Source organism: Athalia rosae, chromosome 2 (assembly GCF_917208135.1).
Source record: "Athalia rosae chromosome 2, iyAthRosa1.1, whole genome shotgun sequence".
Taxonomy (NCBI): Eukaryota; Metazoa; Arthropoda; class Insecta; order Hymenoptera; family Athaliidae; genus Athalia; species Athalia rosae.
In genome coordinates this window covers 19,381,410-19,408,980 of record NC_064027.1, presented here as the reverse complement: position 1 = coordinate 19,408,980, position 27,571 = coordinate 19,381,410, and the positions used below count along the sequence as shown (strand labels likewise).

At 51.3% G+C, this 27,571-nt stretch overlaps 1 protein-coding gene across 3 annotated transcripts in view; it reads left to right on the top strand.

Annotated features, from left to right (window-relative positions):
* LOC105683019 overlaps positions 1-27,571 on the top strand; it is a 141,399-nt gene that overhangs the window by 77,132 nt on the left and 36,696 nt on the right. For all 3 annotated transcript variants that reach the window (XM_048651069.1, XM_025746497.2, XM_012395301.3), the window contains exons 3-4: positions 16,842-16,975; positions 26,638-26,746. In XM_048651069.1, the coding sequence (XP_048507026.1) occupies positions 16,842-16,975; positions 26,638-26,746 (243 nt within the window). The remainder of the gene's footprint in view (positions 1-16,841; positions 16,976-26,637; positions 26,747-27,571) is intronic.

Below are 27,571 nucleotides of genomic sequence, written 5' to 3'. Positions count from 1 at the left end.
ACGCGCCACCCCGTCTGTTTGTAATAAAATACTTCTGATAGGCTTCCCGGAGGGGATATTTGCTCGCGATTCGTTGTTCGCGAGCATCACCCACGTTCCGCGCCACCGTCATCAACGTAATGGAATAACTCGAATAACTCGGCTTATTTGTGTACACGGGATACGCGCACAATACACCCCCGATCACCCTCGAACCTCATTGTCCGTGTGACACCTCTCGGTACGCTCGTTTTCAAATATGCTTTTATTGGCTTTCAACTCTTAATACAGATACGAAGTGAAAGCTATTCGAAAAACTTTTGATCTTTCCATCGGAAAGCCCGCGTGATCGCGCGTCGAAAATTCCATCGCCGTTGCCTACGTCGTCGTTGTATACGTACGTATGTATACATACAGTTGCCATCCGACCCCGCCCGCGGGGAGGTTTGCAGGAAGGATTCGCGATCCGGCGGCGGATATCGCGGGGAGCGCCTTGCGTTCGAACTGCTCGGGATTCCGTCGACGACGGTCTCCCGGTGGTTATCTCGTGCGTTTTCTTCGGTCATTACGCGGAGGTTGGTTCGCCGCTGCAAGTTCTGCGAGAGGCGAGGCATTTCCGCGAGCCGCTCGGGCGCCGGCAGTGTCTGATCGCCATTAACGGCAAAGTTTTATCGCCTCTTGTTCTCCCGAGTATGATTTTATCGCCGTCGACCGTCGTAACAGTTTGCGATAAAGATTATAATTGCGGCGTTATCGCTTGTCTTTTCCGTGTCATCTCTCGAAACTTTCCCCTGTAACTTCTGACATTATGCGGCGGCCGTCTCCTTCGTCTTCTTCTTCTTCTACGTCTCCTCCTTTTTCCATTTCTCTTTTTTCCTCGAACCGGAAATTCGCGCGAACAACTGTACGGCGGATGGAATACGGGAGGCGAGTGAAAAGTGATGACCGACCTGAGAGAGTAAAATGGGGAAATCGAACGCCTTATTCCGGCGCTCGAATATCCTCGGCTCGATCCGTCCCGCGTAACGAGCAGACCTCGACGATCAATCAAAGCTGTGGACAATGCAAATTTAATTGATAAACGGCACAATATTATTGGTAATTATACGTTCATCCAATTTCCGTACTCTCCTCGCTCGGCACCCATGTCGCAGTCGCCTCTGTCTGCTTTGCTAATTTCTGCTTGCTTTCGCACCTAAACTAACAAATCCGGCAACGGCCCCCGTCGACGGGCTCAGTGGGTACTGCGGGTAGGTGTATACGTACACGTGTACGGGAGTATGGCTACCCTAAGTGACGGGGCGAGGCCCCCCCCCTCCCCCCCTCCCCCTCCCCCGCCCCGTACTTCACGGCGCACCCGAAGGCAGTCAAAACAAATCGCCAGTGGAGCATTGCTTCACACAATATTTGCTCGCAAACATCACCCATTGAAGTTACCCACCCTCGCTCTCGTTCTCCCCTACCCTCGCCACGGTTCAACGAAACAAGCTGCAAGTGGATAGAACGTTGAACAAACACAGTTATCATCCTCCGAGTGCTGCTACTTCCCGTTTAATAACGTTTCGCGAGCTGAAATATTTGTCGGTGCCTTGGTTGTGACCCTGATTCGCAGGAGCCGGAAAGCCGCGCGATGAATGGCGAATGTACCTTGGGCCCAGCGGCTCTTTTATCAGGGCGTAACGCGCACGGTGAAACTTTGTTATTCCTCCGCTCGCTCGGGTATCAATTTCGCGGACCCCCCCCCCCCGAAATTCTCTCTAAAAATTCACTCCGAATCTCAACCCCCGTAGCGCGGCGATTCGTTCCAGCTTAAGCCCACCGATCGCGGGGTCGAATTATGGGAAAATTGAGGGGACGGGAAGCGTTTCGAAAAAATTTCCCCAGCCATTTCCTGACCGGTTTTCCAGGGTAATCGTTTAACTTCTGGTTGTACAACAGTTTACCGGCCGTATCATTTATTACGTGTCTTCTTTTTCCGCCAACTTGTCGGGGTAATCGTCGTCTACAGGAAGCCGATAAAAGTTTGAGTCTCCCGAGGCAGGCGGCGGTGTTTTTACTTCCACTGGTCTTCTCTTGATTTTCCCGAGAACGGGAATCACCGCGAACTAACCTAACCATCCACTTTCGGCGGATTCGACCGCGGGAGAGAGAGAGAGAGAGAGAGAAGAAAATTTATTCGATCAAAGGGCAAAACCCCATAATGACCACAGCCAGTAATACATCAGACCACGTCATCGATTCGAAACTAAAGAGCTAAAAAATAGCGAAGAATAACAAAAAATAACAAAAACAAATCGCATGGATACAAACTGAAGTAAAGGGGGGGGGGGATACATTCGGAATACGTGGAAAGTGGAATTCGGTTATCGAGACACGCACCCGTTCCCGGAAGACCTCGGGAACGTGGGAACGCGAACGCCCCTCGGAGCTGCATTTCTCAATGTTAGTTTCAATTGTTTGTTTCGCGGGCGTAAGAAATTCGGCCTGCCAAGATGTTCGTCGACAGTTACGATAAGCTGATCCCGCCATCCCGCCGAGTATCTCTTCGTCTCCTCGCTCGTGCCTTCGGCTCCCCTCGTCCCGCATTTCCATAGTCTATGCATAGTTATAACGTTTACCTTTACAAGATTAGATTTCGCACCATTCGGCTGAGCGCTGATCATCGCCCTTACGGCGCGGCGGAAGACAACCCCTTCGAGGCGCGAGTATCAATTTCAGGGGAGACGGTGTTCTTCCTTACCCCATTTCCCCTCCGCTTTAACTCATCCTCGGGACCGGGGCGGGCGGAGCGCCGGAACGAGCGGAGACGCTGAAATAATTCAGTGCGTGTGTATCTCGTCGTCGGACACCTCGCTTCGGGTCGATCGTTGCGGAAACAAACGATGCGATTCTTACATTAATTCTCGACGGACGATCGATATGTATATACATATATATATTCATTTGCGTTGCTTCAACTTTCATTTCCGCACTTGCAACTCCGGCGCTTCCCGCTATGGAGCGAAAAAATTCCAAGGCGAGGAAACTTCTTCCTCGCTTTAATCTTTCCACCGTTGCTTCTGAACCCCCCCCTTTCAACGTGACCGTTTGATGTAGATAATTTGACGTAACGTCACATCCGTTTGATCGAGTAACTTTAAACCTTTCGCCAAAGTTAGTCTTCTCAGTGCGCCCTTTCATCGTTAAGTCGCGAAGTCGCGAATTCTTTTTTTCTTTTTTCTCTCATTTTTTGGGCGCCAACGTTGGCAATTATTCGCTTACACCGTTTTTACCGCCGTCGTTCCGATGCGGCGAAATTCCGATTCGGCGTTCGATCGATCGAGGAAAATTTTCATCGGGGGTCAGATCGGCGTAATTGCGACGCCGCTCGGCCTGAAACCACATCGTAGTTCCTTTCGACTCTTATTCGTACGTCGACATTAGCATGACCCAAATCTGCAAGGGCTTACTTAACCTGCGTAGGACGACATTCCGAATATCGTCGCTACCCACGATTCACCTGCGAGGCCCGGCTAGCCGCTGTTTTTACCGGAGTTTTTCCTTCCCCTTTCCCTCTTTTTTTCCCCGCTCTCATTTCATTCTTTCGCTGATGAAAGTTTGTTGGGTCGCGCGTTCGCGTGTGTGTATCGCAAAATGTACGTACGTACCTAATTCTAGAGTATACGTCCGGCCGCACGCTCGAGGGCTCGCCAAAGCAAGGAAATACGCGGTGGTTTGGGTATACGTACGTACGTACCCACATACAAGTTGTCCCACGGCGCGGCAGCTTGTCTCTTTTAAGTGGGGTAGGGCAATTTGCCTTCTTAACGCGACAGATGTAAAGATATGTAAATCAGGGGCGCCGGAGCGTCGAGAAAAACTCACGTTTAGCCATCGGTCCTCACCGAGAAGGAGAAAAAAGAAGAGAAAACAAAAAAAAACAAAAAAACGAACGAACGAAAATAAATTAAATAATAAAAATGGAATCTCGAACGAACGAGGAGATAACAGATGAGCGTTGCGCGCCGGCTCGTGAGCGGCGGTCCGACCGGACGCCGACTTACTCCACTGCAAACTAGGCGAGAGCCTGCCTGACACAGGACCGTGGGAGTCACGTCGCGCTGGACCATGGCCAATGCGATTAGCGGGTGCAGCGAGTGAAGGTGCGCTGCATCCCTGAAATTCTCGTAGATCTTTCGACTCGTACCGCACATCTCAATTATTCGATCGCTTTGAAATCCGTTTGAAGATCATTGGCAAAATTTCAAACGACGGACGTACGATTCGCGGAGTCGTCTCGCGAGCACCTGTGCAAAATTTTTTCCGAGACGACGGCGTAATATTTCCAAACAGCCCGCGACGCGAGCCGGGCGTGGTAATAGAAAGACGTGTGAATTTAAAGGAGCATAAAGATGTTAATATATCGGGCTCCGAGGCGGGCTGAGAATACGTAATTTTCGTATCTCCGGCATCCCTTTGGCGGGTTTGGATGCCCGAAAATGGCGAAAGTGAGGGAAGTGGGATAAGAGAGGGTGAACGAGATGAGGAGGGGAGAAGAAGCGATTGTATTTTACCGCGATGCGAGGCGTACAGCGGCGTCGAAAGGAGAAGATCAAAGCACCGATAGCTCGAGTCACACGCGTCGCGACGCGACGGAGGAGTGTCGGGTAACGACAGGTCGGAGCACGAAATTTCGATATTAGCGTCGGCGTGGATGATCGTCGCGCGAAACGCAGATCCGCAATAATTGTTGGTTGGTTGGTTGCGTCACGTGCGGTGGCGCGCCGCGGTTCCTCGTTGGATTACAGTCGCGTGACTCCGCTATTCCAAGCCCGGCTTTGACAAATTTGATAACGTCATCCGGTCGGCGACACATTACCATCGGATCCCGACTCCGTACAATTTGGCAAATGAAAATTGACGGTAATACAAAACTGCACAATGCGAGCCGTCGTCTTTATCATCGCGAGGTGATGAAAGACGTATATATTTCAAGAGCCGTTTCTCGCCAATTAGGGTCGAATGGACCATCAGTTTTAATTAATAATTAATTTGTTACTCGCAAAAGCTTACGCGGGACGCGTACCATCCACCCCCCCCCCCCCCCCCCCCCCCCGCCCGTTCCACTCCGCCGCAAATTTCCGGCTGGGCAAACTTCCATTACGCGGGCGCGTGCGCGAGAGATAATCGAAATAAAATGAATACACGGTTTACACTGTACACAGCGAATTGTTGCAGCGCCGACTTTTGTTTACGACGAGAGTAGGGAGATCAAACGTGCAGACTCAACGAAAATCCGACGCTCAACTCGCCTTACTCGTTAAGCCCGCCTGATTGTTTGTCTCGTTTCTTAACGTCCGCCAATTCCTCCGAGCCGTAGAAGGTAGCTCGGTGGTGGCACCCTAAAAAAATAAGCCCCGGAGGAAAAAACTTATCCCGCCCCGGTAGCTATACGTATACGATATATGCCCGAACGGGAGGTAAAAAAAGTGGTCCACTGTTTATTCCTCTCTGATCCGTTTATCTCAGCTTTTTAACCTTCGTCAAAAATATGAGATCCCGGAGCGATAAGAAAATAAATAAGCCATGAAAAATGAAAACAAAAATCGCGAGGAAAGGAACGAAAACATCCCTCCCGCGGGGTGAAATCGGTCAGGGGGTTGGCAAAGCCCGATCGACTCCGCGTAAACGCGACTCGCCTCCAACCCCCGAAGCGTACGTCCGTCGTCCTCCTCGGCAAACTTGATTTCAGCCAGCGGAGCGGTCGCCTCGATTTACTCATTCGACTCCCAACTGGTTCAACGGGCGAGCCGTTAACACGTAAGCCGCTCGTTACGTAAGCAGAAATAAAATCGGTCTACCCGGTGCTATACTGGCACAGTATGTCGTCCTACTTTATGCACCGTAGGTTCGGTGACACGACGCAAGTTTCCCGGAAACTATGAATCTTCCGGACGATACACACCGCTCCGCCAAATCTTCCCTCCTTCCTCCTCTTCGTTCCACCCTCCTGTACCCGCCAACGGATCGCAAACGCTGAAATATCTCCCAGATGAATTAGGAAATAATGTTTCCCTGCATAAAAGAATTCGAAAGTTCCGAGCGCTACGGGGGTAGAGACGAGGCGAGCGGAGCGCGTTCACCTGCGGTAGCGGCGAAGGAAATTCTTCGTGAGCTCGACGCGTCGAAGATGAAACGGGCGGGTAGAGAAAAGCACACCGTCGACGTATCCTGCCGCCACGAACCATCTGTCGCCCGCGGGTATTCTTCGTCGTTGGACGCGATCATATAGCGGCTCGGAAACACGTGAGGTAAATTTATCGCCGAGTTACTCACGCATTTCTAGCCGATGTCTCGCTAGCCGGCTCCTGCCCGAACCCCCGGCGCACGTATTTATTTAGATTCGTGACAAGGTCCGCGCGATCCCGTTGGTTGGTCGATCGGTCGGTTGGTTAGTCGCTTCGTTCGTTCGTCGCTTCGTTCGTTTGTTCGTCGCTTCGTCGGTTCATTCGTTTGGCCTCCCTCCGTGACTCACCGTGTGATGCGGAGGAAAGTCGCGTCGTCTGTTGGTCTCGGCGTTACGACGTCGTCGTCGTGGTGAGCCGCGTTTCAGATTCGTGCGTCTCTTGCCAAGATGCTGGTTAGATTTAAATCGGGCTGTTTAGAAAAATTGCCTCTAGAAATATCCTCGCGTCGAAAATATGGAGACACCGCCCGGGTTCACTGCCATGAGGATGAGCTGTTTTTTCTACGCACGAGTGAATTAATAGCGAGCCTGGCATCGGTAACTTCGTTTCTGAATTAATAATCGGGAACCATTATCGGCTTACCTTCCGCACGGCCTCGCCGTCGCCGGAGAGGAGATACTTCGCCTCGTTTACGAACTTGCCACGATTTTCTCAGTTATAATATATCTCGGTTCGCTCGCGAACCACGTCGCTGCGTATATATCTGCCCACCCTCGTTATCCTTGGAATATCTCTCGAACCGATACATCGCCGGCGATAATTCCGGCCGGTCATTTTTTTTAAATAAAAATACCTCCGACGATCAAAGGTGTTATTTTGATTTTTTCTCACACCGCTCCGTTGTCCTTGTTTTTATTTTTATAGGTTCGATTAATATTTTCTTCTTTTTTTTTTTTTCTGTTCGTTCCGAGAAGTCTGTAGTAACGGCGTGTGCCCGTGTACGTCGTGTGTTTTCTTATTCCTAGAATTGCGCGATTAACTTACCTCACCCGCAGCTATACAACGCGGGCACAACCAGCGCGGCGGGCATATCGTTGGACTCTTAGACCGGCGCGCGGTTGTAAGAGTTCACGAAAATAAACCTCCCGATCGTATATTTATTTGTTGTTTCTGAAACCCGCTAACAAAGATACATCTTCGCGTTGCATTTTATTTCAATATTCTCGGACCCCTCGCTGGCGTTAAAAAGAACCGGCGAGCGCGGAGACGGGGATCGGGGCGTATGGAAAAAGAGACGGAGGTTGATAAATAAAGAGGAGGGATAAGAGGTGAGAGAGAAAGAGGTTCCGTCAAAACAGTGAAAAAGTAAACGCGATCTAGATTATGTCTAAAAATAGAATGTAGGACGTAGCGTTATTCGAACGCAGAGTCAAACTAATTGGAGGAATTATGTTTTTTTCATTGACGGTGAGCCGGTGTAACAAGCGCGTATTCCTCGTATATACCGGCGGCCCGGATCAATTGTTCGTCGCTAACGCGAATCCAGCTCATCCACTGGAAAATTCTTTGTCTTCGGTTCTCCTCTTTTCATCTCCGCTACCCCCTCGCTCCTCCCCGTCGCCCGTCGGAATTTCTAGCGAATTTTTATTTCGTTCCCATGTCTCGGATAGGCGCGACGATCGATTTCGAGAGAAAGGAAAGCTCATCGAAAGCTCGACGACGTAAAGCCCAGCCTCTCCGGCGACCTCCGCCTCGGTAACAAATGGCCACGATAGGAGATATTCCGAATTCAAAACAAGACGATGGAAAATGAACGACGAATAAAATCCGTTCGCGTGGACCGCCGGGGACGGCTTTTATTCCTCCTCCTCCCCCTCCCCCTCCTCCCCCTCCTCCCGCTCTTCCGCGGAACACAGAAATGATAAAAAGCAATCGCTGAAAAATATAGCCGTCATGCTCGGCAAGTCGGTTGCACGAAACTCTCGGGGAATCGGGGCGTAGCATTGTGGAAGTATATCTCAGCGCCGCGTATACCTACATATATATATACCTTGGAGGCAAAACTATAAGGTCGGACCGGCGGCACTCGAGGACACTTCATTCTCGCCAAGGACTATATTAGATCCTTCGCGTGGTCCGGCCAACGCGATTTCTCACCGGGATACATACCGCGCCCCATACCCATAACTCTCCAACGAACTCGACTCCGCCGCTCCCTCGCCTCCGCTCTTCCCTCGCCCTCCCTCTGCGGTTCTTTGGAATCGCGCTGCCCCAACTACGCCCCAAACTTTGCAACCCCTTAGCCCCTGCCGTTATCCGCGTCGAGTATGGATCACGGAAACCGGGCGAAGCGCGCGACTTTCTCCGCGACGCGAGCTGCCCACTGACAACCTGTTACCGCGTAACAGATACGCGACGGTTCGACCGACGAGCTCCGATCTAATAATCGAACGCAATACCGGCGGCGGGCGGTGATTGATCACGTAAGGGGGACTTCCGACCGGTCCGCGAACTTTCGGGTGCCGGAAAAATAAAGCGGGAAACCATAGCGGTTCGTCGCCCGCGGCGATAGCGCGCACGGGTGCAGCGAGCCGTCAAAAACCGCCTCGAGAATTCGGGATTCCTACGGGCGATGACGACGTAGGTGAATGAACGTGAAACCATCCCCTGCCCCATGGATACGCCCGCCTCCCCGCGGCGACCGTCATCAGCCTCCGCTGTAACGCTCGGATCTTCTCTCTCTCCCATTTTGAATGGTGCAAGCCACGCCATTGATGGGTCAGACTATTTATAGAACCCCCAAGAGTCGGGAGTCGCGGAGCTTTTGACTGGTACCTGAAGTGCATCGAGGTCACGTAAAAGCTCTTCTCCCGTTCTTAGAATATAACTTGACGGCTCGCGAGTTCTCTTCGCCGCCGCTCTCCTCGCCTTCCTCCCGCTTCCTCTCCCCCCCCCCCCCCCCCCCCCGCCACGGCGAGAGGCGATTTTCTCGCTCGCTTCGTTCTTTTTTTTTTCCCTCTTTCTCTCGATCGCGAGTACGCTTCGTCACTCCGAGGGACTGACTATATTTGTACGATCATCTCGGGCTTCGCGCTCACGCGTGCGATCGTTCGGTAAGCGTACGCCCGGTTCGGACGATTCCCGCGCAGGTATATCGGTAAAAATGAAACTGAGAATACAGCAGGGGAATTGGATTTTCCCGCTCCTGTATCGGATTCGAAACTGTCGTGGAAGTTGGCAGCGCACGTTCGCATCTCGCTTGCCATTCAGGAAACGGTCTCTAAGCTGCTATTTCCGGCTGATCACCGGTGCCAAAAAGCGTTAGGGTCTTCCCTCCCTCATTTGGAATCCGATCTCCGAGGGCTCGCCGACAAGAGTCCACGAAATCTGACGAACGTTCCGCTAAATAAGCGATGTGCCAGTTACGGAGGCTGACTAGCCCCTCGCGATCGCAATCCTCCCTTCGCTCTCCCGTCAAACGACGAAGGGCGTTAAGTCTGCGAAAATTTCCGGTTTGCATTTTAAACTCCGACGGTAAAACGACTCGGATGTCGTCGGATGGATCCGCCGCCGGATGATTCACGTTCGTCGTACGACGCGGGCGACGGTCACGCACGCCAACCTGGCCTACCCAAAGCGACGGCTGAGTAAGAGCGACCGGAGCTCGGTTACGGTAGGACATTGGCCGTTGCGCCACGATTTAGCGCGAAAGGTATAAATCGCCGAGTCGGTCGGTCTGCCAAAATTCCACCCACACGCGGAGTATTTGCCATCTTGCCAAACACGATCCGAGTCATTTGGCGTCACCGCGGTGGTGCGCTCTCATTGACCATCGACAATTACCCCCGAAATTCACGCGGATCAGAGTAACGTAACTCCGTAGTGGCGTTGAAATATTTATTGTTCAACGGCACCGAAAGCGCGCACCGCGTCGCGTTATTGAGTCAGAAAAACATCGGGAAAGAGTCGAAAACGCGTAATTTTTGGATGTGGGTATCGCAAAAGTACCGAGTCCTTAGCCCTCGATTTCTCTCGACTTTGGGGTCAAAAGTCAGTGCGTTGTTTTCGCTAATCTTTCGGTTTTCGGAGCGAAAAAAGTCAATCATATCCATGAAAATACCGCGGAACGAAAAATGGTTTTCTTACGAGGTGTTTGGTGTACGCGGGAAAAATTCGGGAAGTCATCGGATACTCGTCAGTGTCCCGTCAAATCCGAGCGTAAATCTCACAATAGGGAACGCCTGTAGCCATCAGATCGGTGATACTCGTAATCCTCGTCATCTCCGTTAAAGTTTCCCAAATTCTCGAATCGCATGCCACCGAATCGTTAGGTCGCACGCGTCATCAGCCATCCTGCGAATGAAAGAACCGACGATTTTATGCGCCTACGGAGATAAAATCACACTCGACGTCATACCTTACGTCGGCATCGGTTCGATTCGAGGGTTGAGAAACCTCGTCCGTCGCCTTATCGTCGAACCGCCGATGGTCGCTGACGTCCAAGGAAAACCCGAGGCTAGACAACCCGTTTCGTCTGTCACGGCTGCGTAAGCCCCTCTTCGGTCTTCACTCTGCACCTCCGCTCGCCGAATGCGACGTCTAATTTTGTACACTCAATGGTTCTCAACGTCTTCGCTCTCGCCGCGCTATAGAATAAATCCTCCATCGAGCTCGAAACTAATTCCATCGGCTAACGGCGGTGCTGCGTTAATTTACCCGATGGGCCGATCGCGCGTCCCCATGCAAATCATCCATACCGCGATTCAACGAAGATCGAAGTATTTTTCTCATTGTCGGATGCGGAAAGCGTCGGTTGTAACGCGATTATCGGTCCGGTCCGACAACGGGGATCGTCCGCGAGGGATATCTCTCGGATATCCTTGGAATCGCCGGTATAATGGGTTTCCCCGAGGATCGCGAAGAGGTAAGGGCGGCTGCTCCTAACCCCGTCGAACCGGCGGAGGCATTAACACGGTAAGGCAACCCAAAAGAAAACCATTAACTACAAGACCGAATTGAAGAAAAACAGCAGAAAGCGAGAGAGGGACTTTCTTCCATCTCATCTAGTTTTCTTTTCTCTGCCTCCTCCAGCTCTCCTATTTTCCTCTGTATTGGCTTCCTTCCTTCCCGAATTCGTCCGCGCTGTTTCCATTACAAGATAAATCGTTCGGCTCTCATGCCGCACGGACATCCAGTCAAAGTCACCATTAAGAATCCATTTTCCGACTGGTCAATGAGCTTCTGGTAATTGATAGCTTTACCGAAGTCTTTGCGGGCCAAGCGGGAAAACATTATTGCTTCGCCGTCGCAAACACCAAAACTCTCGATCGCCGGAATGACCGAGCAATTTCCAAAAAGCGAACCGACCCTCGACGCGCCCGTACTCATCGATTTTTTCCCACTACGCGTACGCGAATTTCCGACATCCGTTTTACCCTACCTGCGCCCCGAGGTTCCGAGAAAAAGGAGAATAATATACACCGCGTGTTTGTCTTCTTCTCGGTGGAAGACAACGAATGATAATAAAACTCGGATACGAGTGGCAGGCAGCCATTGATGAAGCGTCGGCGGTAGTTCGATATTATGTCAATCACGCGGCAACATTTAGTAAGGCTTCGATATCGGATGTCGGCTTCCCGCGGCGGGCTTCACCGGGCTTTAATTGTACGTCTCGATGAAAGCTCGCGAAAAAATGGCAACGCCTCTACGATATCGCGGAGCAATTTCGATACTACATCCGCGCAGTCCGTAGCCGCCGCTCAACGACACGGACTGATCGCGACAAAGAGAACGATGATGTGGAGGTAAATTAAACTACGTGGTTCGCGATCGGTTAGATCCGGTTACGCGTAGGTGTAACGGTTACGCGGAAAACTCTGTTCCTCTTTGCGGAAAACCCCGTCTGGCTCGTATGACGCGACGACGACCCAACGAATCGGTGTTAGAAAAAAGTCCGAGGCCAGAACGACGTCTGCGTCTCATATTGCGTAATTCTTTTATTTTTTCTCCCGGCGGCAGACCGGTCTCTCGAACCTCAACGCCGCTATACCTACTACTGCTACTACTACTACTGCTACTCCGACGCGTTACGCGGCGCGGCACTTCGCGAGAGAAAACCGACGACCGCGCGGAGCGGCAGTCTGCAGAGCTTTCGTTGATCTCAACTTTTCCTCGCCTCAACTTTCCTCTCCGTCTCCTCGACACTACGAGCTTTTTCCCCTCCTAATCCAGTTGTTGAAACTTTCCGAATGAAAAATCATTGTGCATAATAGTCACATACTCCGCGGAAGAAATAGCTGATTGAGATACCCGAAGAGTTTTCGGAGCAATTTTTCTCCCTTGTGGTACGAGAAGTGAGTAACCCCATTAGTTTGACTCGGGATTTACTCGGCTTCCGGCGGAGCGTCGGTTCCCTTCCGACGCGTTATCGTTCGGGCACACCCACGCGCTCGGGAGTAAAAAATGAACAAAGTGAAAAACCAAATGTGGGAAGCGACGCGCACCGCCGGCGAGATTCGGCCGATGGAGGAAAAATACCCCCCCGGGGGGGGGGGGGCGCGAGGGAAAAAATTAATTTAGCCGACATATCGGTTTCTTCGGCGGCCCGGCGGACCGCGAGCTTTGTTATTCCCGGTAATTTCTCTCGCTTTCGCTCCGCGCCCGACTGCCGTTCGCGCGATCCTAAACGTCGTAACGACGTATTATCGATTTCGAGGTCTCGAGACAACGACCCTTGGCGCCCGTACCGTTCGACACGTATCCTTTCGAGTGGTCCTTCTCCTCGACCTCGAGAGACTCCTGAAGCAGCTGATGCTGCGCGCAATGAAACGCTCTCTCTATTTCCTCCTCCTTATCTTCTCCTCTGCCTCGAAAATTCTTCCTTCAGGTTGCATCGGCTCTCCCCGTCCCCGTCGCGGAATGCGGGTTCGTGAACTTGATCTGTCCCTCCGTTCGTTTGGAGAAAATTTTGCATGTGTGCGGGAAAGAAGACAACCAGTGGCAGAGCCGAGAGTTTCTAATTTGGTGCGGTGGCAAAAATCGACACTCCGTCTAGACTACCGCCACTCCTCTGACGATACGCACGCTATTTATACATCCCACCTCGTTCATGCTGCCCTCTCCCTCCCTCCCCTCTGCATTTTCTTTTTATCTCGTTACGTTTCTCAACTCGTATTACCCACGCGCGGAGCTCTAGGCTCTAACCTCGGATTGGCTTTTTCGTCTCCGACCCGAGGAATGCCCTCTATACCTCCGACGTCGATTTCATCGCGCCGGTGAATAACTAACCGCCGTGCGCCGTGCGCCCCGCGGTTCGGTAATACCGGAATCGCGATAAATAACGAAAATCCGACACACCGCCGATGATGACAAGCGAAGGCGAACGGATAAACGAAACAAGCGAAGTACCGCGGGGAAGGAAACACAATAATAAGAACGAAACCAACTGAATTATAAATATAAATCAGTCGAAACTCTTTGTCCCCACGGCAACGCTGATCCGTTCCCTCGCAAAGCCACCGGTACAAGCTGTCGCCGAGTTCGACTACCTTTTTTTTTTTTTATTTGCCGGTAGGAAAACCCGTACCGACCTTCGTACGTACAAGCGCGCAACTTGCGAGGGTGCAGGGCGCGGCTCCGACTCTTTGCTCTGCAAAAAATAAAGGGGGGAGAATACGTAATTCATGTTATCGTGTCCCCGTGTTCCGCGTGCACGAGAAACGCCCGATGTGTGTACGTTCGCCGTTCGGAGGCTGCGGGGTATAACTGTCTGAATAGTTTTTAATCCCATTACATGAAAAGTACGCCGTGTGTGCGCGGAGTCACCTGTTTTCGACTCCCGACGCCGGAGACTTTGAGCTTCCGCGCTCACGTGTGCGATGCCAGTAATTTCGAAGCTGCGAGCGAGAGAGATTAAAATATGAATTTGTTGCTTTTGGCTCTAGGGTACAAAAGTATCTACAATCCGCGTTTCGCAGTCCCGCCGGAAAGCGCATCGGCCCGCCCACCGTTACCGCCGTTCCTCGTCATCAAATTTTCGACCCCTTCGCTCTGTCTCCGATTTCCAAGATCTGACGCAACGTCGCCACGGCAAATCGGACGTATATTTTTCGAAATACGCGGAAAAGCTTCGAGCGAATCGTCAGAAATATTATCTCAGGTTTCTCGGCTGGATTCGCGTGTCATCGTCGACGAAATTGAGCGAACTATTTTTAGAAACCTCCGGCTAAACCTCCTCGGGGGTGAAATTGGCCGGTGATTTCGGTGAAGTTGTTCGGAAATTATGCGCGGTGATCGCGGTCGGCATCGGTTTCAATTGATCACGCATGTGAACACGAACGGAATACGTCGATTGCACCGTACGTGTGAGCGATTCTATCGAGGACCCGAGCGCACAGTTATACTACGACGCGCCTCGACCTATTCGCGATCGATCGCAAACTTTATTGTATCCGATTGACGCTTCGCACCCTAAACGAGAGGGTGGGCTGCCTGCGTAAAGGACGCTTCCATACACAAAAGCGCGTACACTGTGTGTAAATTCGGGACCACGTACGTACACCTATGTACGATTCGACGTGCGTGTGCGCGTGTCATGTGTGTGTGCCCGTGAGAAAATAAATGAGTCGATATCTTCCGTACGTAGTACTACTTGATTTTCCTATAGCTTATAGCGTCATGTGGGAACAATTTTATCCGTGATTACTCGGAATCTTGGTGATTTTTCGCATTCGACGAATCGCGATCAATGTGAGACTTAATTAGGAAATTAATTAGGCGGTCGTCACCTCGAAGTTCTACATCGAGTTGACGCGAATGAAAAAAAAAAAGTGAGGATAAAAATGGAAAAAAAAAAAAAATTAGAAAAGAAAGAAAACGTTACACGAGGGTGAGGAAAAAATGGAATAAATGGAGTATTTCATTTGCGAGAGTGGAATGAGACGGAGTAGGTACATTTTCATTACCCAACACGGGAAGAAAAGGTGATGAAAACTAATTTGCCCCTGGGTTCCCTCCTATATCCCCCCGCAACCTTTCACTTCCACACCACGAGAATCTTGGAGTTGCCGGCCTTGTATCAGAATTGCTATGGAAATTAAATGCTCCGAGTCAACACGGTGGTACCACCTCGTTAAAGGATAGAAAGGGAAACGTAAAATTCTTCTTTCTTTCTTTTTTTTTTACACCAACGACGGTGTAAAATCGACGGTTGTAAAACCTCGAAAATATGTCCTCCGTGTTCGCGGCTAATCCGAAGCGCGTCGAAATCGCGACCCGAAGTCGTTTCGGGTCGCGATATTCGCCCGTACGCCGAATTAACGACTGCAGCGAACTTGAAATAATGCGGATGAGGAAACGGCGGTAGGAGATACCTTCAATTCGCTTCAACTTTATTCATTATGAACGAAAGTCTTTGAGCTTTAAAAGCTTTATAAGACTGTCTTTTTGAACGGGGAAAAGCGGTCAACTTGTAAAGGTCGTCCGGTCCAACGGATCCACGGTAAAACCTGAATGGTTGCCCGGTGGAGAATTTATGTTATGAATTATATAACGCCACTTCAACTTGAGTAGTTTGGGGTTGAGCCTCTTCCTCCGGCCCCGCGCTTTCAACCGACCACCCCAGTCGCTGCCGACTTTGTTTTTTTCTTTTTTTTCTTTTTTTTTTTTTTTTTTTTTTTTTTGTTTTCAACCCTCTATGTCTCTACCGCCACTGCAACAGCTTCGTAGCACGTATGTTGGTCATTTTTATGGGGACATAAAAAATGGAACAATGCTCAACGGTGCCGGCGTACCCCCTGCGTTGTTGACCCTTTTTTAAAATTATGTGTTTGGAAAAATATTGACTTACGACAATTGAAAAAATATCCACTTGTTTGTATGCTCGCCGGACAACACGTATTTGCATCGGCGAGTCGAGTGAGTTTGGAAATATTGAACACACTCGAACGATATTCGAGTGTTATTGATCGAATTTTTTCTGGTTTTGGTCGAGCCGAACAGGCCCACGCACACCCGATTCGCGTCAGTCTCTGCGTTAATCGTCACAAAGTGGAAAGCGTCATTCTGTTCTCTCGTCGGTCGGATCGAGTAATTCGAAAATTACGTCTCCACTCCGCACCCAAATCCGAGACGAATCCTGCGAATTATTTGCCAAATCATTCCGACCGTGCTGGAATAGAAAATTCAAATCCGAACTCGTGCGACTATTTCGCATAGCCGTAGGGCGGCGGGATGTCAAGTTTCCCTCGCAGTTGGTTCGAACACTAGCACACGGTGGAGAAATCCCAGTATGTGCGCGGCGGTACTCCCATCGACTAAATCCGGTGCACTAGCCGTGTTATGCTCGGATTACGCCGTGCGGCAGCTTCGGGAGCTCGTAGATCTCGTCGCACGCGGAAAAGGCAGCGTGGCGTTGACCGTATCCTACGGCGAACTATCCCCAGAGAGAACGAGAAGGTAGCATTGAAGAGAGAGGAATTAACGAGGGTCGAGAAAGCGCCGATTAAAACGGCCATTTTTCATCGGAATCTTCGTCGCCTCGAGCGGTACGATCGTGAGTAGTAAGATCGGAGTGTGGGCGGGCCGCTCTCGAAACGGGAACCGGAGTCCCCGAGCGGACGTCGGAGGGAGAACTGTAATCCTTGCGATCGCTCCAATGGTCGAGATTTTCACGTCGCAACTTGTTTACTGTTTCAGGCGAAGGTCGAAAGTGGTGATTGCCTCTGCGAGGGCAGAGGACAGCGGACAATACGAATGCGTCGCGGAGAGCACCTCCGGACACCGGGCTGCCTTGGCCGCCAAACTTCTAGTCACACACGCTCCAGAAACTAGTAAGTAACGACATTTGCCCTCGGTATCGCGGACCCTCCGCCATAAATTCGTAGCGCGGGCTATTCTTCCTCGGTAATTTAATTTCTCCTTACGTGGATCCTCGCGAGAGGTGGGTAGGTGGCTAGGTACGTACGTACCTCGTTCCGATGGATTTCCCTTTATTTGCTTCTGCCTCTCAGCGATCTGTTCGCTCGATCGCGCTTTCAACTATTTTTTGAACGCCTTCCTGAAAGCTGGAAAAATGCGCTCGAGTACCTCCTACTCTTCGTACACTCGTCGATTCCTCCGTTCGCGTCCGCGCACCTGCCGCACCGCCAGCCATTTACACGGGTATTTTTATAACTCGTATATTTCTTCACTCGGACATCGCGGTAGTTCGTATCTTCGCCGTGCGAGCTTCGGTCGTTGATCGGGATGTCCCCCGTCCGACTTTCGGCGTTCGAAAAATCGAAAACGAACGAGGATATTATCTTACGCCAACGAGCATCCGGTGGTCGGTGATCACGAAAGGACCTCCGAACAACGTGCGGATTATTCCGTAGCCGTGAGCCCGTAATAACCCGGCGGTCCAATTTGCATGATGCAGTATAACAGGTATACGTCAGGTTGAACCGAATCAAACGGAATCTAGCGTTAGCCGTGTGGACCGAGGTCTGCTGAGATCCCCGCAAACCGAACGTCCGACAAAGGAAAATGATTAGGACTGCGGCGGATGGCCGCGTCAAGGGTTCCCGCGTTCCCCGGGGGCTTTCGTCGACAAGTTTCCGACACTACGGGGTGTTGTCGGCGACGGTGAATTCCCGGAGGACCGCGCGGGACCCTGACGAACGTACACCGCCGGGATGTACCGTAATCTTAGGAACAATTCGCAGAAAGTCCTGACGAAGCTGACTACACGAACGCCTGTACCCCCCGCAGCAGAAACGGTGGCAGTTCCGTTCGGCGGTAACGCGCGGTAACGCGACAGACGTGCGGAAGGCTAACCGCAGCACGCTCAGGACCATTAATTATTCCCCGTGGAAACGACGACAATAACCTGTTAAAGACGAGGTCGCTAGGGCGCGATCGCCGGGCGTTCGAGGGCCGAGGAGAACCCGAGGAAGCCGACGCTCGGCAGTCGTCATCGTCGCCCCTTCGCTATCGTATTCTCCCCCCCCCCCCCCCCCCCTCCCCCCGGCCCCCTCTCACGAGTGCTCTTGATATCGTTGAAATTAATTCCCCCGTCAAAACTGCGACTGCTATTGTTATTACCGCCGGCGGTTTATCGTTGCCGTTTATAAGACCACCTGAACGGGGCATGAAAACGTGCGGAAAAACACGTAGCGTTACCGCGCCGTAACCGTACTGCCAAAGTATAATACCCGCGGAGAAAGGTAAAACACTAACTGGGGCATATGTAAAGATGAGCGCGGAGAAAAAGTAGAGAGGTGGAAGGAGGGTGGAAAAAATTCAAGAGCAGATAAGAAAGGAAGAGGTAAAAACAGGGCGCTGCGCCGAACCACCGACCTGGTAAGGGACTCTCGTCCGACCACGCGTCGGCCTTACTACTTGGCAGGCGAGTTGCGACGCCGCACACACCATCCCGATTACCGACTAACTCGCCACGTGCCAAACGACACGCACGCCGTACGCGCGGGTTACCCGCTGGATCAAAGTCGGACACGGCTAGTGAGTAGTCCGACGTTGTGCGACAGTCGCGAGATAACGAGTGCGGTAAGGCCGAACCCCCCGCGAAAACCGAAACGCCGGTAGATCTTCCCGGAGTTTGGATCGCGCGGTCTCGTTCGGCTCTTTGATCGAACGAAACGACGTCACTTAACCACCTATTTCCAGGGGAGATTTTATACCATTTTCTCTTATCTCGGGATTGAATTTTATGTAACGTTATTCTCCGCGGAAGATGAAGAGGTTCGCGAATGTCCTAAGTGTCGAACCTTTTGTCGTCCCGCGGAACCGATAGCGCGGCGAGTATATCGAGCCCCTTCCTTTGCCGCCCCTAAATCTTCGCATACACAATAGCAATACCTGTCGGATAGGTAAGGTATACGTACCCGCACGCTTGATATTCTATTTCCCGCGCCGCACTCGACTTTTCCACGGCCATTCATATTCGGGATTCACGCTCGCAGTTCTCTCGACCCGTCCTCTCTAGCTACGCCGAATAAATTATTTCCACGTTTCCATCGAATTGTCTGGGCACGTCACCGTCGCGGAGTCACGTGACTCGACTGTCTCGCTTGTGCGTGACTTTGGCAACGGCAAAAAATAAAAGAACACAAAGCTCTCCCGAAAATTGCGGTATTGCGGTACGCTATAGCTCCTCTCGTAAAAAGGAGATGTGCGTTTGTAAATAGCACGCGAAACCTTTTTTTTTTTTTTCATTTGTGCGTCGATTCGCCGAAAACCGACGTCTTTAATTTCGAACGATCGTATTCGAACGATGGATGAAACGGTGGGTTTTGTTTGTTTGTTTTTGTTTTTTTTTTTTTAAAAACCATCGACAATGTTCTCGCACCAAGTACGGACCGATGTATATTTTCGAACAGCTTTTCCTCCGAGCGCTGATATCCGCATCGGTTTTCGCGAGATGTACGTACGTACGTGTTTCGCGCCGACATGGAGTTTCGAAAATTTTGCGATCGTACAAATCCGATTTCGTTCCATATTCGTATTCTTAGCGCACGACCTGTCACTTATCTCGAACCAATTCACCCGCAGTACGTACATTCGAGCCTCGCCTCCCGGGGAGCCTTCGCCTCGGAAGACGAGGTTATACGGCGCCCGGCTCAGAAGTGCCTAATAAAGTCCCGTCGGCTGGAAGGCTGCGCGATTTGGACGTGCTCGGAACCTAGTCGACAATGGACAAGCCGATGAATAGTTAGAGGCGGGTCCGTTTGCGGTGTGGGCCGCGAGTATACGACCCGCGCGGCGGTGCGCGGCGGCGCCGATACGCGATAATCCCCGGTCTATTGGCCGCGCAAAGCTCTCCGGAAGTGCCTCAGCTTTCGAGCCCTCGCGCTCCATCCCTCAAATGATAAGTCGCTCGCGACCTTCCTATCCCCGCAACGCACACTTTCGCCGCGGGGGCTTTCAACGGGGCTCCGCGTTACGTCGCGCGTTTATATCGGCCACTCATCCCCCCTAAATCTCCTACTTTTCGATATAAGCGGGGGGGGGGGGGGGGGGGGGGGGGGGGTGATAAATATTTATAGGGCTCGCGTATCGCCTAATAATTACAATATTTCATCGAACGCGGCTGTCGAAGGTCGCGCGACGATATTTCCGAGCCGGGGTTCCGTTTTTCGAGTCGACGTAAATTTAGTCAAGTCCCTGAGAAATATGGATACGCCGAGCGTAGGGCGTACGCGTTTCGCTCACATACGTAATCCCCTTGTGTACCGCGTTCAATCTTAACCCCTTCCGTTCGTACTTGCCGGTCGGTTCGTTCATTGTCCAAGTTCACGCTCGACGGTACCGAGTCGCTAATCGTGGGAATTTCCAGACGCCTGCGCCGCGTTAGACCGCGCGCGGAGAACCGCGCGATAAAGGATTCATGCCTGACGCTAATAGAGCCCTGCGGATGGCAGGATTGTACCGTTGCGCCTCTGCCGTCGGCTCAAATCCGCATATCGTGTGAAATGTACCTATGGCTCCGACAATGCCCGATACACAAGCGTGTGCGTGCGTGCGAGTCCCGACTCGCTATAGGCGTGTCATTCGTGCCTCGCTTTCGTCTGAAAGCAATCCGTTATAATCGTGTAAACGAAAACAACAGAAGCGACTGGATGCGATCAAATTCTTCCTTCGAACGAATGGGTTGGGTTAGGTCCAGAAGCAGGACTTTTTTCAATTTTCATTATCAAATTCGTACGGATTCGTAAAAGATGAGCCAAGCGGTGGCGTTGAATCCGAAGCGAGTAACGAAGCAAAGCCGCGTCGAGAGATTCTCGAGTGAACTTTGACGTTTTCTCCGTCGGCTTCGCGACCGTCGGAGTTTCCCGTTTTCTCGGAATACTCGTACCCTACGACGCGGATTCGATATTCGTTCCACGACCGCGGATTATGTCAATAACGCTGACCATTCAACCGTTCGACGTTCGAGTGAAACTACAGCTTTACGCCGCGGGTCCCGAACTTTGTTCGCTCGACGAATCCCGCGAAAATGTTACGCAACGTTACCGAATCGCATCGAGTCGCACCGTGTCTCGGATCGACGTACCGCGTGTGGTCGCCGCGTGTAATACGATTTTAATTCCGCAAAATGCGAAATGCAAAATGCCGAAGCTGCCACGCGAGATTTGCGGAGGCCGGTATACATATAAGATTGGCCGGGGCGACCTCGCGTACCACGAAATCGGAGGTAAGCGAGTCGTTGGTTGTAGGTTAAAGGTGCTCAGCGCTCGCGGACACGCCACGCCGACCACGAGACACACCGTAATTCCACCGGCCGCCTATTCCACGTGAGTTTCTTCCGGCTGCAGTCGCGAAATGACGCCATAAATACGAGGAGACAATGCGCCCCGGGGGCCTCGGGCATCGGCTGCATCTGCGCGAGGGAATAAAATAGTTCAACGGCATGTCCGGGGAACAAGGCCTCACCCCTCGGGCGCGTTGACCAAGTAAACACGGCGAGACCGCCCTAGTAAACCCCCACAATGGAACAAATGATTCTCCCGCTTCCCCGGCGCTCCGCGATTACATCACTTCCGTAGTCACATTTTACTCCTGGAAATACGCGGTCGCAATACCACATCCACATCCACATTTCTCGACGATTGTTTACTCGAGCACGTAACATCTCGAAGAGGCACGTAGGTGGCAACCTACACACGGACGTAGGTACCCCTGGAAATAACCCAGAACGACACCTGGGGCCGCAATCCCACCTCGCGCTGCCGAAGGGAGCTCCTCTTACACTCGCGCCACCCTCGACTCCGCGGGAGTGATAACGTTTCGGAGGCCCATTCGCGGAAGGAAAAGGTGAACGTGTTACGCCCACACGTGGGGTCACGTGGTACGCGATACCTACAAGCGTATCGTAGAGTCGGTGCGTCGGTCCACCGGCACAAACTGCACGCCCGTCTTCGGCTGCCGTAAGACGCGGTGAGCGGAAGGTATAACGGTTTCCACGCGAGGTCGTTAGAGAAACTGAGGATTCGAAAAGCCGAGGAAAATGAAGGAAGCCAAGGATCCAGAACAGCGCTCACCCGGTTACGACGGCGGGGCTTACCCCCAGGCTCCGCGTCTCGAAACCCCCTGTATATAAGTAACCAACATCCGAGCCTCCGCATCCAGATGGTACGGGAACCAGAAGCATCAACCAGTTTCCGGCAAGTCGGCTCCCGCGCGCCACATTCAGAGCTTGACTGATGAGGTGGAGGAAATCGCGAGTACACGAGACAACCGCCGTTACGCGCCAGTGTTAAGTATTATAAGGGTGTACAGCGGAGTCGAGTGCAACGAAAGTCCTGAAACTACGAGGATTCGCGGCACGGAGTATCGAGTGTCTTCGGAGGCTTGCATTCCGTCGGTACGACGTCCCCTCGACAACGAGACTCCGAGGGTCTCGGAGTCGGACGCGAGAGCAGAAGAGATGTGGAGGACGCTCCACTCGGCGGGGTGGTGCGGTAATATGGTATCAAGTGCGTTTCGCTGAGAAAAGGGAACGAAGCGCGACGCTGTGCAGCGAGTACGGGAACATGTGAACCTTTCATTCGGACATCGGAATACGAAACGTTTCGCTTTCATCTATACACGTGAAATAACGTGCGTGTATCTCCGTATGCTCGCGGTACGTGCAGAAAAGTAGACAAGACCAACCGTGACGTAACCCGAACTGCGGCGCTGCTCCTCTTTCCAGCCCTTTTCACCCATTTCCTCCCATACTTTCAACGGCGACGTTACACGTCCTCGAGGCGGGCGTTCCGGGCGAACGTGCGTTTCGTTTGATGTCAACTAGACCGGAGCCAGAAGCTGAATACTTTCACGTCATTAACAATTGTAAGACCCTCGCTGCAACCGAACCCGTTGCACTCACCCTGGCACCTCGGTGACTCAACGAGCCAGAAATGAAAGACCTCTTCCTACTCGAATGCTGAAAATATCAAACCGGAAACGAATTACCCAACGCGTAACACGCGCCCACCCAAATTAACCGACTACCTGTGAGTCGCAAAGTTCGATCATACCTGTGTTCGTTGATCGAGTGATCGACGCCGCTTTTTTGGGCGGACAAAAGTCCGACGTTCACTTTGTTCCGTTGGAAGAGGAATTGTTCGTCAGGGCTGTTTTGCATTGGAGTAGAGAGCGGACTCGACCGGGGCAATTACGCGGAGATGATCAGACCTGTGGAATGGAGTAATCGGGCCCCCTAAAGGTCTAGGATTTCGCGCAATCAACTTATGGATTTAAATTATCGTATAGTCGCAGACGGTATTTTCCGCCAGAGTTGTACTCGACGAGAGCGGAGCCCCCGAGGCTGATTAGGGCGTACTTTGCAACATTTGATAATATCAAATTCGAACTAGACTCCCTTCGTCTTCCCTGGGGGGAGGGGGGGGTAACGAAGCGCGAGCGTCTCTTCCGCGGCTCGACGCGACGCTACCGAATTTCTATTCTTAGCAAACTGCCTCCTCTACTTCGAGTGCAACTTTGTATTCTCCCAACAGATTCCGCTTGTTCTACTTGTTATTTTTTATTTTGTTTTTTTCTCGTCACAGGTGTTTCATACGTGCCGCAGCGAATTATACTTATGGACAAGATTTTCACCCGCATTCTCCTTAATTCATTTCTCACTCGCTCGATCGTCGTTATTTCGTACTTATTCATCAATTTGTTTATCTTTATTTTTTATTTTTTTTTTTGTTTCGTTTGTTCAAGCAAAATACCGCGAGGCAAGCGTCTTGGGCAGGAGTCGGTAATTCGGATCGTGAGCACGCGAGAGATCGGCGAAAAGATCGACTCGTCACGGTCGACGTGACAAACGAGAATCGACGCTTGGTAATTAGTCGAGGGGCGTCGGCCGATGTAAAGTACCGCCTATAGCGACACGGTCATAGCAGGTATAGCTACGCACGCCGCGATACAATAGATATGGGTATAAATACGACAGAGTAGAATCGATAGTCTTGTCGGCCAGGATGTTACGTATCCGACACGTAACCCATTTCCGATCAATTCGCTCCGCGTATATATATACGAGTGTGTATGTGATATGGGCGCGTGGCCAGCGAGGTGGCTGCTGAATGGGATGGAGTGAAAATTCAAAAAATAAAGAACGCGCCAGCTGTCGCCAACATTTACTACGAGACACCGTAGCGAAGAAGATTACAGCGAGCGGGTGGGGCGAGGAGAAGAAACGGACAGGAAGAATGAGTATCTTGCATTTCGCATTCCGAGCGGAGGCCGAGAGCAGACACCGTTAGTTCGAGTCGGCGATATCTTTGACGGGGAGACACCCTTATTAAATCTGTCGTTTTTATACGATCCGATGTGTGCGGGCGGGCGGATAGCTGCGAAAGTTCGGCGCCGCGAGTGTGTCCTCTCCCGTTGCTCTCGGTATTGTATACATATACGTATACATCGATGCACGGTCAAAAAAGACGCCCTCTCACCTCCCGCTCTCCCTCTAATTTATTCCGAATAAAGGTTAAAATCGACCGTGAACAAAAATTACCCTCTGCGTGACCCGTATGAATTATTCATCGAATCAAAATTTCCCAGATTTCTTATCGCTGTTTGTTACAGATTATTACGTTTATACACGGCAATATTTTCCACGTGTTATTAAATCTCTTCGGGTCCCACGTACGGCGAATCCAGTCCTCGCTTATCGATAGCGTTGATCGATGCGTTGCATACTTATTCGCTCTACATCGCGGATCTCGTTGAGAAAAAGAAGAGTCGACGATATTTTTTCCATTCTTCCGAAATAGTTGCAGCGACGCTTCCACGCTTCCGCGCGTTCGCAAATTGCTTTTGACTATTATTTTCGAGTTGCTCGGGGATTCCCGTGCGAATTACGTATCCGCGAGTCGGCGGAGCGCAGGGGCGCGGTCCGCGCACGTAGACGGACGGTCCTTTCCGATGTTATTTCAGTCGGTTCTATCCTGTGCTATGTAGCGGCGTTTTACACGTGGCGCGCGTCGGCTATTCGGCGATGCGATTAAACTATTCCGCAAATCCGAACGTCACCGAGGCGGCGTGGAAAACCTCGGTCGAGAATACGACGAGAGCGAGCGGCGAACCTTTGGTGCCTCGTTGAACGGGTATCGACCCTACCGCTAATTGCGGCAGCGGGGGGAACCGCGGACAAAGTGCTTCTATGAATAAAATTGGAACTTTTGGATCGACTCCGCGCTGCTCGAATTAACATTCCGCGGATCCGATGTCCGTACACCGTTTTCAGCTTGTCCCTGGATACGCCCAGGGTCAGAGCGAAATAAGCAAAAATAAATAGGCACATCTGAACGCCCTAACGAGGAAAATTAAGCCTGCACACACGGGCTGTTTAAGTAACTGAGATTAAATAAGCTGTGTAGGCGTGGCTGAGGCATTAAGGTAATTATATCTCGGTTAATTATGTTGTGGATTTCATGCCACGCTTTTAATTATGAATAATTTAAGTATACCCACCACGACGCTGAGCATTCCTGCTCGACTAAGCCACTTGAGATTCTACGCAGGTGTGTTTCTACTCGTCAAACTTTTTGCAAAGTGCAGCATCCGGAGTCGCAACACTGCAGCCCGACGAGCGTTCGTTTGTTTCGCTCGCTACCTCGCCTCCGACTCTCGGGGAGCCTTCATAAATCGAAACACGAACTCAATGCCTACCCGCTACCATCGCAACGGCGATGATAATATCCCTGTGTTTGTTATTTCGACGCCTGCGTGAAATCTGACGGTAAAAAAAAAAAAAAACAGCGGGCAAACCGGACGCTAGTTTCTGTTCGTCGGATTTCCTGGTTTACGTAATGTCGGGCATGACGAATAAAGTCATTCGCCGCTGAATCGAACTCGCGAGCTATTCTTTCGCGAGCTCAACTCGGTATTCCGCGGCGGAGGTGGTTCTCTACCCTGCGCTTTCCGATAATCCGGATCGGCGGGATGAGTTCGAGCAGCCAGTTTTTAAGATATTCATGAATTGTGCACAACAAATTTGCATAGCAGAAGGATATCCACGGCGGATCGATGGAAATTAAAATTTGTTACTCCGGACGAGTGGTGAAGATCCGGGGAACGCGGAGCGCACAGATTGCACAGGGTTTATAGTCGTGAGAAAGATAATGGTCACGTTTTCTCAGTGCCCGCTACATCTCATTGTTTCACCCGAGATCTCGCGCCCAAGTAATTCCTGCGAAATTGTACGATACTCGCAAAGCGATGTAAAGTTTATCAAATCGAGATACACCGAGTTTAACTACTTCGAGATCCAATTTATGCTCAATTGAAACTTCTGAATGAATTCATTCCTCGAATCAACTCGCGATTCTCTACCCGTACATTACACTCCGCCCTCCATCCCTTCACTTAACGGCGATCGCTCTCCCCCTTTTATAATTTCTTTCCGCCTTAATTCTCATCCGACGAATCATAGCCGATAAATAATCAAACTCTCAGGTAGCTCGAGAACCTGACAAACTCTGTTTTATTTTTATTTCAGCGACGGCGGCGTGGCCTCGGCAGGAAGCTCCATGTCCGATCACGGAGGACTTCTGCATGAACGGTGGAACATGCCTTTTTTTCGAAACGGTCGGTGAACCAGCCTGCAGGTGAGTCCTGACGATTCGTCAGAAAAACTAAAGTCTAAGTTGTTGTTGTTTTTTTTTTTTTCGCTTTCAATTTCGATTGAGAATCTAAGACGCGCGTTCGCATTCGAAATTGCTACGCACCTTCACCTATTTTATGGCCACTTCCTCTCTCCTGATTTCTCTTTTTTTTTTTCCTTACGCGAAGAAACTACGCGTACGCGATGTAAAGAAGGTTGTGCACGAAAGGTGGAACGGAAGGACAACGGCGCCACACGAGCGACTCGAATGCACGGTTTTATTTTCTAAACCCCGCCATCCAGCGAAAGCTCAGCCATCCGTGGCTTGCGAAACGTTTTCCCCAATTTCCCTGAGATCTCTGCTGATTTATTTACAGAGAAGATTTTTCCCGTGACAGAAACAACCCGGCAAACGAATTCAGCATTCCTATAGAACTTTGCTTTGGCTCTCGACTCGCGTCTCTCCTCTCCCCTCCGCTCTTTTCCACACCCACTCGTTCCTCTGTGTTTCTCTAGGTCGCGTCGCCCTCCCAGCCACGCCGACCCTTCTCCCTCCGGTGCCATAATCAAAGGATTCGGTCGCAGCAACGAACCGCAGACATTGTCAGCAACGTCACCGTACACACGTTCACCGCAGGTGGGACGGATCGATGCGCCACCGCTGAATATCCTCTCGAGTTTTGCACCGCTTTGAAAATATGTACATCATCGGTGCGATTTCACCGAAATAATGTCACACGACGCTATCCGTATGCATTCGCTTCCCACTCCGTTCCCTATTCTTGCCTCGCGTCAATTTTCATTCCATAGAGAGCGAGGTGCGAGCGAC